Source organism: Papaver somniferum, chromosome 3 (genome assembly GCF_003573695.1).
Source record: "Papaver somniferum cultivar HN1 chromosome 3, ASM357369v1, whole genome shotgun sequence".
NCBI lineage: Eukaryota > Viridiplantae > Streptophyta > Magnoliopsida > Ranunculales > Papaveraceae > Papaver > Papaver somniferum.
This window is the reverse complement of record NC_039360.1, coordinates 205,983,426-205,997,749: the sequence shown is the minus strand read 5'-3', so window position 1 is coordinate 205,997,749 and position 14,324 is coordinate 205,983,426. Positions and strand designations below refer to the sequence as shown.

General features: G+C 36.3%; 1 protein-coding gene across 1 annotated transcript; it reads right to left on the bottom strand.

Moving 5' to 3' along the window:
* Positions 1 to 422: 422 nt before the first annotated feature.
* LOC113358496 lies at positions 423 to 5,213 on the bottom strand. The gene is made up of 2 exons (XM_026602089.1): positions 5,054 to 5,213; positions 423 to 3,029 (listed from the first exon to the last, which is right to left on the bottom strand). Exon 2 carries the CDS (start codon positions 2,738 to 2,740, stop codon positions 722 to 724), a length of 2,019 nt encoding a protein of 672 aa, XP_026457874.1. The 5' UTR covers positions 2,741 to 3,029; positions 5,054 to 5,213; the 3' UTR covers positions 423 to 721.
* Between the last annotated feature and the right edge of the window lie 9,111 nt (positions 5,214 to 14,324).

The following is a 14,324-nucleotide window of genomic DNA, read 5'->3' as shown; positions in this document are numbered from 1 at the left end:
AAAGCCATTAGAGAATAATCAAAATATCAATTACATAAAAGGAGAATCAGAGATGAATTAAAAAGCCATCAAAGAGAAACAAGCAAGAATGATGAAATAAAGTGACTGTTAATGAAAACTAATGGAAGAAGGATTAAGATGTAACTTGTTATAGGTGTAATTTATGTTCATGTAATTTCAATCTAATCTAATAAATTTCATGCTTCAAAGAAAAAAATAAAAATAGATATTTAGTTATAAGAAATGTAAAGTATAGGGACATTCAAAGGATAATAGAAAATATTTCACAAGCAGATTGATGAAGATTCGGATCCAACGGCAGCAAGCCGCGGGTTCATTTGAGCTGCGCGTGACAGCAAGACTCAAGCAGGAAATTTAACAAACACTGGACTATTAACCATACTGACCAGCACACTGACCACTAGTAATCTAAAACCAGATATTCACGAGAAACTAAATATTTATATTTACAATTGGAGAAACCCCATAAACACATTGCGAAAACTCTACCAGCCCCAGCCAGTTTCCACCCTTAAGGGTGTATTGTCCAAACGATTCCTTCTCATATTAACCCATCCAAGAAAACATTTTTTTTTTCCCATCTCTAAAACACCAAGCTAGATAACAGACTAAGCACAAGGAAACAAAGCGGGAAGAATCACTTACACAATACCAAATCAAACACAAGAAAAAGAAAAAAAGGACTTATATGAAGTATTGATTACATCCAATTGTGAGGTATCACAGAACTCCCTTGCTCTGAAGGGCCACCTGGAGCCTGATTCCTCCCACTAGCCAGCATTGCCATCAGCCCACCTCCATGGACTCTACCTTCTGGACCTGGTACGCCCCTTGACTGTACCTGTAAAGAAACACCCGGGTTTACAAAATCTTTAGGATCAAAGCCATTCCAGTCAAAATATGTGCTTCCAACACTTCCCATGCTACTGATTTCAGTATTCATGTCTTCGATAGTAATAATGTCTTTCATCTTCTCATGCGTGTTACATTTTGAACCTGATGCAGTAGGCCCCAATGTTCCACCGCCATGGACACGTTGGTCTTGCACCAACGCATTATGAGCAGCACATAGTCCAGTCTTCCCCCTCGCAAATCGATCACATGGAGTGGGAGCTTGGCTACCAAATTCTGATCCTGCCTGGCCCCACGAGCATCTTTTACCTCCACCATGGGCCTTGCAGAAATCTGTGCTTCCTTGTGCACTCTTCGCACATCCATCGAACTTGCACCTTTTACCACCTCCATGACGAACGCAAAAATCAGTTCGTCCTCTTGCACTCTTGGTGCATTCTGGTATTGTACATCTTTTCCCGCCTCCATGAGCTACACAGTAAAGAGTACCACCATGAACACTCTTAGGGCATGTTCCACCACCTTGAAATGCACACCTTTTTCCACCCCCGTGGCCCTTACAGAACGGTGTGCTCCCTTCCGCACCTTTTGTACAGCCTGGAATTGTGCACCTCTTTCCCCCACCGTGAGCTTTGCAGAATAATGTGCTTCCTTGTGCCCCTTTTGAGCAGTCTGGAAATCGGCATCGCCTGCCACCCCCATGAGAGATACAAAGGCCAGAGAAACCTTCAGCACTTTTTGTGCAATTGTCCTTCTGGCACCTCTTACCACCTCCATGCCTAATGCAAAGACCAGATTTCCCTCTTGCAGCTCTGGTGCAACTGTCGTTACTGCATCGTCTACCACCACCATGTGCTACGCAGAAATCGGTCCTGCCTTCAGCACTCTTCGTGCACCCTAAATATTGGCACCGGCGGCCACCGCCATGAGCCTTACAGTACACTGTCCGGCCTTCAGCTCCCTTGTGACACCCAGCTTTCTGACATCTACGCCCACCACCATGAGCAATACAGAGACCGGAAGCGCCTCTAGCTCCTTTTCCACATCCCCTGAACTGACAGATTTTTGAATTGGCTCCTCCGCATTGCTGCATCAGCTGAGCAAGCCCCGAAGTGCAGGTAACTGAGCTGTTTGGTGTGGTAACCATGGTGGAATAGATGTCAGGGACTACTGATTCTGGACTGCTTTTGCAGGATATTTGGTTACATATGGCTTCTGTGTTTTGAAAATTATGCAACGGAGCTATTGCATGTGGTAGTTTCCAGCTGGAGGACATTGACCCTTCTTCCACATGTGGGGTTTTACTGATCATTAAGGGTGTTTCAGAGTTACTCAGATGTGGGATAGAGCCCAAAGTAACAGAGGTAACATCAGATTCGGTGAGGCCTGTAGAGAGACTTAATTCAAGACCAAACTTGGGTTTCGCTTTAGAAGTCTTCGGAGTTGAGCTGAAAGGTTTCCTTGGGCTGGAAGACTTCTCATTGCCAAGATGCAGATCAAAATCCAAATTAAGATCCATGGAAGACTCCTCTTCATTTTCTTTCGCAGAGGAGATAGTTGTACAAGCAGTTGCAGAACTACCCTTGCTGTCTGAGGAACTTGGTGAACGACCTAGACCAAGAAAAAGCGAAGAACCATCTTCTCGGCCCATGGGTCCATCACTCACATTCCATTTCCTCTTATATCCTTTGGAAGTGACAAAATAAGGGACGGAAGCACTTGGAGAGTCAAGCCGCAAAACAGTGTCTGTATGGAAACTAGTTGCAATTCCTCCACTTTGGATAGCTTTGCCCAAATTTCCAAATGCATTTGACACAGAGTTAGCAAGGTAACCCAAATTCTGGAACCCATTATTGTTTGTATCCATAAACTGTTTCACCGAATATACCAATTCTGAACTAAATCTACACTATATATATTTACACAATAGCAGACTGTCTTATTTCCAGGGGTTAGAAAGAAAGATGAACAAATCTAAGTTAGCAGTTCTCAATACAGGTCACTGCACCCCCCACTGACGAATCCAGAAGTATCACAGCGATCCATTTTTTGCTGAGTAAATAAAACAAAGCCCACCTAATCAGTCACAGAGTGTAAAGACATCCAGGTTCCAGCAAGCATATATCTTCAGAGTAATACCACCTCGGTTACCAATCCTAGTTCAAAAGAGGAAGATTAAATTAGAGAAAAACCTCCTCCTGGAGTAAGGATTCAAACAAGGTCAGAAATAGAAGCAAAGACATTAACAAAAGCGAGAACCTTATAAGTTAAATAATAGATGGACGCTAAAACAAACACGAAAAGAGTTCATAGATTTGAATATTAACTTCGATAATCTTAAGTAGAAGCAACTGGCTACTAAACTTTAAAACTTAACGCAACTGAATAAAGAGAATCAATAATCCATCTGTAGGCCCTGAAAGGTGGACAGGAAAGCAACACTGCGTAGTGGCATATTGGTTCAGTAGATGGCTTGGTACATGGAATAAGGCCATCAAGGGCCATATCGCTATTTGAAGTTATATAACGAATTAATGATGACAAGAAGGAACCCCAAAAAGTAAAAACATAACTTTAAGGAATTAAGTGCTCAGGATGTCAACCCATGTCAGTTTTAGAGAAGGAAATCTGCTGTAAGGTGGGCCCATAGATCGAGTGGTCAGGTAAAGCCAAAAAATTGACTCATTAATCAGTAATTCGGTTTTTCTTTTTCCAAAGCAATTTCATGTTTCTTTTCTTTGCTATCTCGTTCTCCATCGCTCAGCGGCCAATAGGCAACTTAAATTTTCTCACTTATCTTAAACTGGTCCTGATAGTCCTATTTGCAGGTTAGATAAAATACGTTTTAGAAGGCGACTAACGAATGATGGAAATGCTGGAGAACACTAGTTATTTCTCCGAAAGAAGCATACAAGCTTGACAAAAGATTATCACAGATATTTAAGAAAAAGCAAAAATTAAAGAATCCAAGAATAATATCTTATATGAATCATGCACCAGGAATGCAGTTCATTCAATGCTCAAAAAGAAAAAAAGTTCACGCTGATCCGTGAATATGACCCAGAAAGTACAGTACCTACACTTCCTGGACCAAACAAAAAGTATACCAACTGTAGGATGAGGCACAACCATGCAGCAGGATTCAACAGAGGATCAGAAAGTTATAAAATATCTAGCTACCTCCAATATTTGAATCATTTATGTTAACAGTAAGGAAAAAGTAGAGAAATAATTCATTTATATAAAATTACCTACATGAATCAATATATTAATTATTAGGGAGAAAATGCATATCACCAGGCCAGATAGGTATGGTCATTATGGAAAATCAGGTCTGCTATTTTATTAGTGTATTCAATAAATCATCTCAAATCCAAGGTGGCAACACGATGTGATAATCAGCATATCTTGAAAAACAACTATGGGGAAAGGAACTTGTGACAGAAAGCATCTACCAAGAAGAGATTTTATTTTTTATTTTATTTTTACTCTTCTTTTTTCCCAGTCTTTTGAATCTGACGAAACGCAACGAGAAACCTAAGCTAACCGTGAATGCCCAATTCCTAAACACGCAAAGAATCAAAGAATGAACTTCGAAAACAAACATTAACTACATGTGATTTTGAACTACAAAATCCACCAAAAAAGAAAAAGAAACAGAGAGAAGATGATAGACTTGTGGAGTTGTCTTATAACCATAATGCTTCAAAAAAACAAAAAACAAAAAGTGTATATAAGACTAGTTAATGACAGAAGCAGAATTTTACCCCTGATTTCTTTTTCTGTTGGAAGTGAATTAGTTCAGAATTACAGAAAATCAATAGTTGCAACTTAAATAAGCCGGCAATCGAAAACCATGTAGGGAAAAAACCCTAAAAATCTGAAGAATCATATAGCCAGTATAGAAATAGGATCTTAAATAAGTCTACAACATCAAGTCTATGCTCAGGATACTTAAACATCAGTAATTCAGTCTGACGGAACTCATACAATCTTGTATGAAAATAAAAGTAATTACTGATCAGATTCAAAACTATAATCTCAATTATTTACGGTTTCATATGATACTGACGATTTTATCTTAAAAATAAATAAATGACATATTCGAAATCAAATACGCATCTGAGAGAAATGAAAAAGCAAATAATTAAACAAATTTAAAACACGGAGATAAAAATACCTTCGATTTTGCTGATTAATAATTCACAGAACTTAGCGATGAATTAAACGAAATATACAGGGGAAAATAGGGTTTACAAATGATGCCGGCATCAGAAGAAAGAAAGGGGAAATTGTTTGTGGGAATGAGGAGGGAGTGGACAAAACACGGGTGAAATGAAATCACTGAAATGAGAACAAAAAGGCGCACGTTAATAAAAAATGCGTAGTTTAAGACTGAACGAGTTTGCTGAGTTGTTGTTCTTACAACTTTTTCAAGATGAACGGTAAGATGGTAGTTTGGCAAGTGGGCGTGGCGATACGATTTGGTGAAACGTGAAAATTAAATTCACACGTCACCCGTGCCGTCATATGCTCCACGTAGTCAGAGCGGCTCGTCACCGCTCATTGTGCGCCGCTGTGGTGCCCACCAATGAATATCCTTCTTTGAGAAGCACAATTTGTAAACTTTGTGCATCAGGAGTGTAGTTTTTGTTTTCTTTTCTTTGCTTATATAAAGAAGAAAAGGAAGGAAAAAAACATAGTATGTAAACGCTAGTTTATTTTTGATTTTTATTTAAGGGATAGCAAAAAGGATGCGAGGAAATTTGTATTCAACTCGCTAACAAGGATGTTTTACGTATTTCTGGTCGCACAATTTTTTCATACGCTTACTGTGTCCTAACCATAATCGATATACCAAAACTTGATTTTCAATTTTTAAAGTTAAATTGCGAAAACAGAATCTAAAGATGATTCATTCAATCAATGAAAGATTTAGTGTTGATCTTTGTTTGTCCGTACAAATTGACTAGCTAGTGTCGAAGTCAAAAAAAACCTTGGTAATAATATACACAGTGAAGATGGATATCAGGATTGCTGGGATTGATTGAAAATGTAATTTTGACGCAGTGAAACTGAAACGCCATAACCTATTATCTTTATGAATATATTACATTTATAGTTAACCAAAAATCTTATATATCCGAAAATTGAGACAAATCTATAGAAATAGATACTCAATATTCATCCGTAAATGATTAAATTGAATTGAAATTCTCTGGATAAAGATAGAATAATAGATCTCCTCCACATAAATCATCATTTCAGAGAATATGATCGATATAAATAGTAGGAAATCGTTACTCAATTATCCATTATTCATGAGTAGAAATTGGAAGTAAACCTGACAATAACATATGAGTAAAAATTGTAAGTTCCTTATTTGTTGGTTGAAAGACAGCTCAGGTAAAGATCAAGTCATGCAAGCTTGGAGTACAAGTATTCAAAGTAGTGCTTTTCATAATATGAATCACAAACTCAAGGTCACTAGGAAAGTCCCCGGAGTTTGGAACAAAACGTCATTCAACAGTATTGATTCCAATATCAAAGATTTATATTCTCAACTTGATGAGCTTCATCATTCATCTTCTCACTATGAAAAGACATCAGATATCCTGAAGTTCGAGAATGATATTGATAAATGAGAGGAGATTAAAAGAGATTTCTTGATGCATAAAAACAAAGAAAAATTCTTCAATAAAGTTGATCACAACACTAAATATTATCATGCCGATGCTAATCGAAGAAGATTAAGAAACCGAATAGATGTATTACAAGATAAAGATGGTATTTGGTGCTCTGACAAATAAATATTATCTCATTTTCTAAGTGACCATTTTCAAGAAATCAGTATCTCATCATCTCCTACTTTGGATGAAGACTTCCTACAACATATTAATATGGTCATCACACCACATGAAATGAAAGACTCACTGTAGTACCTACGTAAGCAGAAATTTTTGAAAGTTTGAAGAGTATGGAACTGTGGAAAGCTCTGTCTCCCGATGGTTTTCCTCCGGGATTTTACCTGAAAAAATGGGATATTGTTAGAGATGATATAGTTCGCATGGTTCGGATTTTTTTTTAGCAGTGGCTTTATCAGCAAGAAATTGAATCAGACAAGATTAATGATGGTTCCGAAATTCAAGACACCTAGCTCTCCAGTGGACTACAGGCCTATAATACTTTGAAATACATCTTATGCGCTTATATCTAAGCTTATGGCATGGAGAATGAAGCAGGTTCTAAATAAAGTCATCTCACCACTTCAATCGGCTTATGTCCTTGGTAGGCTTATTTCTAATAACATCTTACTAGCTCATGGGATTATTCATACATTGAAGAGGAAGAAAAAAAGGAAAAGTTACTTAACTCTAAATCTAGACATGTCGAAAGCATTCGATAGACTAGAATAGAGCTTTATTATGGAAGTTATGAAAACAATGAGATTTGGATAAAAATGGTGTTCACTTATTTTTCAGTGTTTTTCAACTACTAAAACCTCAGTGATTCTTAATAGGTCACCATGTAATCCATTCAAACCCATTCGTGATATACGACAAGGCGATCCAATCTGTCCATATATACTCATTATGGCAATGAAAGCTTTATCAAGAGCAATGGTAGTAGCTGAGAATCCTAAAGCTATAATTAAGTGGTATTAAAATTCCGTGCAGGATACCTCCAATAAGATATTTATTTTGTGCGGATGACTATTTAATATTTTTCAAAGCTAATCTGGAAAGAATCATAAGTCTACGATGTATTTTGCAGACCTTCATCTCGAGTTATGGTCAATTGCTCAATTGTCAGAAATCTGGTATAAGCTTCAGTCATAACCTTAGTCCATCTGTTGCTTCCGACGTCACCAGAATGCTTCAAGTGAAGAAAATGAATCCAGAGGAAAAGTATTTAGGCATTCTATTATATCTCAGAAAGTCACTTTTAATGATCTTACAGATAACATGGTACAAAAATTATCTAATTGGAGGGGGAAAACTCAATCAGAAGCTGGTAGATCAATAATGGTGAAAATTGTTCTCAAGACACAATCAACAAGATGAATACTATCCAACTTAGGTCCTGGTGGAATAAAGCAGAAGTTATTTTTCTTACTTGATTCTCTGGTATGTGTAAGTCTAATGAAGATGGAGGTTTAAACTTTAGAGACTTGTTGCTTCAACCATGCACTTCTGGTGAAATCTGTTTGGAGACTTTGCACTGTAAAAGATAGTACTCACTAACCACGACCAATTAATATCTTGACATTTCGAACCAAATAAATTATAACAACTTTCAATGAAATCCGGAATTGTGCCTGCATGGGTGTGCAAGTCCGTGACTTCCATAGAGGATTACCAAATTCTATGGGGTTTAATATGGATTTGGTCCTCATGTAAATTTGTTAACCCGTCAGGTAGCCTTGATAGTTAGCGGAAAAAAAATTATTGCTCCCAAAATACTCCCTTCGTCCAACACAAAATGATTCTTTTCCTGTATTTTTTTAATAGTAAACGACCAGTTCCATTTTCAAATTTTATTTTTCCAAAAAACTCCTTATTAATAACTACTGTTGTTGAGGAGATAGAGAGTCTGGAGTGGGGCGTTATGGTTTTTTTCTTATGCGGCGGTTTTTCTCTTTTCCGCTGACGGTGGCATGTCGACGGTTTACCGAGTCATTCCCCCTCTATTCACTACCTCTGGTGATGCATAGGGTAAATCTCAAGGAGGTAGTTCAAGTAATTTGATTGAGGATTCTGATAGAGTTGGATTTAGTGTGTCGGGTGGTGTTTTGGGGTTTTCTAACCCAAAATCTTCTGGTCATAATCTTTGTTTTGGATCTATCCATTGGTCGGAGTTTTTCTCGGAGAAGAAGCTTCAATTTCAAGATGATAAGATGTGTTTCCAGAATCCTTGTATTGTGAATGGTAAGAAAGTTGTTTCTCATTCCTATGCTGGTTTTCATGATGACATTCAGAATTGTCAGGATATGGTAACTGGGGCTTTTGTTTTCTTTCACGGTTGTGAAGAATGTTGTATCAATAAAATGGAAGCCCAACGGTGAATTTTGTATGACTCTTCATGGTGAATCCATGTTTGTTTTTTTATTTTGATTCTGAGGAGGATAGGATTGTTGTCTTAGAGAGAGGATTTTTTTACATTTATATTAGATTATATGTGGCCCTTCCTTCGCATAAAACTCTTGAGAAGAAAATATAGGGACTAAAAACTATTCTTATATAGATTAACCTGAAGAAGGTCCCATTGTATATGTGGAATTCAAAGTGTTTGATTAGCATCACAAGTTGTGTTGGAGTGCCTATTATGTTAAATAAACAGACATTGAACATGACAAGGATGAGTTATGCTCGTGTTTGTGTTGAAATAGATACATCTTGTGATTATCCAAGCTCTATTATTGTTTACATGAATGGTGCATTAGCTTTTGAATTTTCTGTTGAGTATTCATGGAAACCTCCCACGTGTACTCACTGCACAATCACTCTTCTATTGCTTGTAAGAAGGTGGTTGAGAGAGCTCAACAAGAGGTTATGATCCATCCAATTAAGAATAAGCCTGATAAGGATGGATGGGTTATTAAAGGGTCTAAAAGGAATAGAGATAATATGGAGAATGAAGGTGATGCCATTGATGATCAGGATGATAAATCTGAAGCTAGTTTAATAAATGAATTTGAATAATCTGATTTGGTAAAAGGAAAGATCAATTCTGAAATTGGTAAATCTAAATCTATTGGAAGTGGAGTGGTTGAAACTATCAATATAATTGAGGTGCTGGGAGAACAAGATATTAATATGGTAAATTAAATGTCCAAAAAGCACATGAACTCTAATAATAAGGTTGTTGGAAATTAGTCTTCTTCAACTGGTACTAAAGGATGTATAGTGATGAATCATTTCACTCACAAGTCTCTTGATGCTGATCCTTCAAAGCACGCTTTGGATCCTAAGGGTCCAGATCTTAAGAGGCGTGGTAGAGGTAGGAAAAAAAATCTTACCCAAATTGAAAATATTTAAAATTGCAGCATGGAACATTAGAGGGCTTAATGACCCTCTAAAACAAGTAACAGTAGGTTCCTTAATTAGAATAAATGATTTGTCAATAATTTGGCTTATTGATACCCATGTGTTAGAGAATAATGCTCTTAGAAATAGGATTATGCCATCTTGGAACTTTATGGATAATTATAATAATACAGTTTCTGTTTCAGAATTTAAATTGGGTGGAATCCAACTGAAGTTTCTATTTCTATTCTTCATTCTTCTGCTTAATTTATTTTTGTGTTGGTGGATAGTGTTCAAAGGTTTTCTTTTGTTGTTACTTTTATTTATGGTGATTGAAAAAGCGGAGGTATAACAACCAAACCCAATAATTCGTTCGATAATATGTATGGACTAACTCCAATATACTTCCAAGAGCACCAACTTAAAAACCAAGCTCAATCAAGAAATACATCAAAGAGTTATATCTCAATTTTCTATACAATATGCAATCGAACAGATATAATCCTATGAGCTCGATTGATGTGAGAAATAACTTGGACAGTATCAAAGACCAATTCCCAATCGCCCATCAATTTCTATCCAACAATCAAGGTTGAACTTAACAATCGATTGAGCTACGGACAACCTGTGATATTTCAATAATATAAAAATATATTACGGAAAAAAATAACAAAGATACCATAAGTTTTGTTAAAGGGGAAACCGCAAATGCAGAAAAACCCTGGGACCTAGTCCAGTTTTTAAAACCACATTGTATTAAGCCGCTACAGACACTATCCTACTACAAGTTAACTTCGTACTGGAATGTGGTTAAGACCTAACCAAGTCTCACACTGATTAAGGTATGGTCACATTCCTTACACCTTTAGAACCACGCCAGATTCTGCGCACTTGATTCCTTTAATTGATCTCACCCACAACTAAGAGTTGCTACGACCCAAAGTCGAAGAATTATAAACAAATCTGTCTCCTACAGATAAATCTATTCTGATAGATAAATCTGTCTCCTACATAAGTACCTATGAAGTTTTTGTTCTGTCTTTTGATAAATCAAGGTGAACGGGAACCAATTGATAATCCGGTCTTATACTCCCGTATAGAAGCCTAGAAATATCAATCACCTCACAATAACTTAACTATATGGTAGTAGAAGAAGTTATTGTGGAATCACAAAGAATGAGATGAAGAGCTTTGTGATTACTTTTTATATCTTACCTATCAGAGATAAATCTCGATCAAATCTTAGAGAAGATAGAACTCAATACGATTGAACATGTAAGATCAGAACACGCAACTACGGAGAAAATAGTTGGGTCTGGCTTCACGAATCCCAAATAAAGTCTTCAAGTCGTTAACCTAATAGGGTTTTGGAAAAACCTAGGTTAAAGGAGAATCGACTCTAGTCGCAACTAGGACACAATAAAGTGTCGGGATTGGTTTTTCCAATTTCTAGAGTTATCCATTATATAATCTTTCAAATCATGGTTTGCTTTCAATCAAATCTAAGATAGCTTAGTAACAAAGCATTCAATATTCACCATTAGATGAAAACCTGATTTAAGATTCAAGCTAAGTCTTCTTAAAACCAAAACAATATCTCTCCACCGTTAGATGGTCTTATATTGTTACACAAAAATGAAATATACCATTTAGATATGGGTAACCGTACCTAAACGTGTATATTGAGTTGGCTCAATAACAGTTAACCGAAGTTAGCCATATGAACACTTTTGTCTTGACCACATTCATCTAACACTTATAGACCAATTATGATGATCAATCAATCATGAAAGATAATCAAATGAATCTAATTGTGTTCCACATAGAGTTGTTCAATTTTTCACAATCTACATGAACCAATTGAATCAAAATCGGATTGATACGTAAGAATAAATATACGAACATTAAGCCGCGGTTTGCAAACATTGCATTCCTTAATTCATAAATGTATTTGTTCACGAGTATGAAAACATACTTAAACGGTTTTAGAACTTAAACCACTAAGTTTGCAAACAGGTACGCAAACTATAGCTTCCGGACTTTGGTCTTATCCAGCAGTTTGCAAACGGGTATGCATACTGCTGTCCCGGACCTTAACTCATGTAGAACCGTTCGCATACTGGTATGCAAACTTGGTTCCCGTACTTTAACAGTTAAAACCGTTTACATACTAGGTATGCAAACAAGTTCCCGGACCTGAATCATACCAAAACAGTTTGCATACTAGGTACGCATACTGTGATGTATCCAAATAAAGGTTTTTGTTCTAAACTCCCATTTCAATCATTGAAACATCCTTAGAAGATGACAATAGTTGTCTCACAAAAACTATTAGCTTATAAGTAATTTTCAAGTGACTGAATGAACAATATGAAACTTTCAGAGTCGACATCAAATGATTGTCTCACACAAATCATGTAAGATGTTTCAAGGTAATTTTCACATGATCATCTTTTGACTTATTATTTAGTTTCCAACAAATAAATTGTTTCCAACTAAACTCGTCAAGAATATGATGAACGTAGCTAAAGAAAAAAGATTCCAACACATATTTCGAGAAATAGATAACCGAGTTAAACTCAGCTCGAAATATCAAATGTGTATAATGTAAAAGTCTATATAGCTATACAACTTAGTATCATTAGGAGATAGAATTGAATATACTTCTGAGTGATAGATAAATTTTAGTATCCACATACCTTTTGTTGATGAAGTTCCTCCAAGATCTCCTCAGTAGATCTTCATCTTCAATCGATGAACGTCGTGAAGTCTAAAGATCAACTACACATTTTATCCTAATCCGAGACATATCTATAAGTAGACTAGAAATCAAGACTTATAGTTTTGATCACCTAAACTTGACAAACAAGCTTGAGATAGCAACGCTTGCGAGTTCACTGTGCAGTTTTATGATTATGTGTGTGGGTATATGGTGAAGATTTCATCCTAGGAAATAATATTTTACATTTCTTTAAAGGAAGTACATTCATGAACTTGTTTCATGAATCGAAAGGGAAATCAATAGGTTTATTGGTCCGTCTATTCATTGCATACTCTTTGATGACCAATATGTAAGAGTTGGTAGAATCGATCTTAACTCCGATTATGTATCTTGGTATAACCGATCACAATACCTAGATTATGATTTGGTAATACCGGTCCCGGTAATTGGTATAACTGATCCTAAGTAATCACCATGATATGGTATGATCGATCCTTGTAATTGGTGTGACTGACTATGGTAATAGGTGTGACCAATCATAAGTGGTTGTGTGACCGATCCTCGTAATTGGTATGACCGATCCTAGTGAATGGTGTGATCGATCACAAGTAAATACCATGTATAGGTATAACCGATCCTAGTGATTGATATAACCATGCATGTGACTTGGTAGGACCGATCACATAGTAGTCTTGGAAGTCTGGTAGAACCAATTCTAAACTTGTTTGGAATTCCAAGATGCAAATCCATGTAGATACGGAATAAGGATTTGCAGTGTAAAGATGTCAACATACTTTGAACACGAGCATCAACTTTTATATGCTTTAATTACCAGCAATTAATGCATATATCTATAGAATAAAAATTAGTAATGTGTATTTACTAATTGGAGATTTCTACGAGAGATTTCAGAAATATTGGACCAACATTTATTGGAATTAGGAAAATCAAATTTGGGAATTCATTACATATCTTGAGGATATTTTCGGTTTTGGAAATTCCTTGGTCTATAAATACCTAAGTTTTTATTTCTAGCAAACTATCCTAAGAGCCAGGCAAACTTCATTTCTTGTAGTTTCTGGTAGAGCCGTCTATTCAGAGAGGAAAGCATCACAATTAGGTGAAATATCTTACGACCGCTCATTTAAAGACTTATGTAGGATCAAAAATCTCTACGAGTACCGTTAGTGGGAAACTAGATAATTGCAGTATTATTAGTTTTTGATTTGATTTGATTGACTAACGGTTGTTGAAACTTTGATTGCACCTAGATTGTTTATTCTTAAGAATCTTCTCTTCCGATAAAATATTCACTCATACTAGATCAAAGTATCGACGGGATCTTTAGAACTGTTGTTAGATCTAAAGACATCTTGTGATAATCCATTGTTAACAGATTCCCTTCTAGGTGTGATTGATCAAAAGAGGATTCAAGTGTTGTTGTGCTGGTATCTGAAGGAAATAAAAGATTTGAAAACGAAGAAGAATTCTTATTAGTTTTCATATCTTGTGGATTTAGTGCACAAACGTTGATCGGTTGGTATCCAACTAGAATCAGTTTATCTTTGATAGATATGATTTATTAGTTGCGTGAGATCGACATTCTCTAAATATCTCTTTGAGATTTATATCGATTGAGTGCAAATCTAGACTTGACTATTTCGGTAGCTATTAGATAGATTGATCTAACCAGACAAAGGAGT

What these genes read in the sequence shown, in the direction of transcription:
- LOC113358496 (XM_026602089.1), bottom strand. Translation starts at nt 2,740, where the DNA reads ATGGATACAAACAATAATGGGTTCCAGAATTTGGGTTACCTTGCTAAC.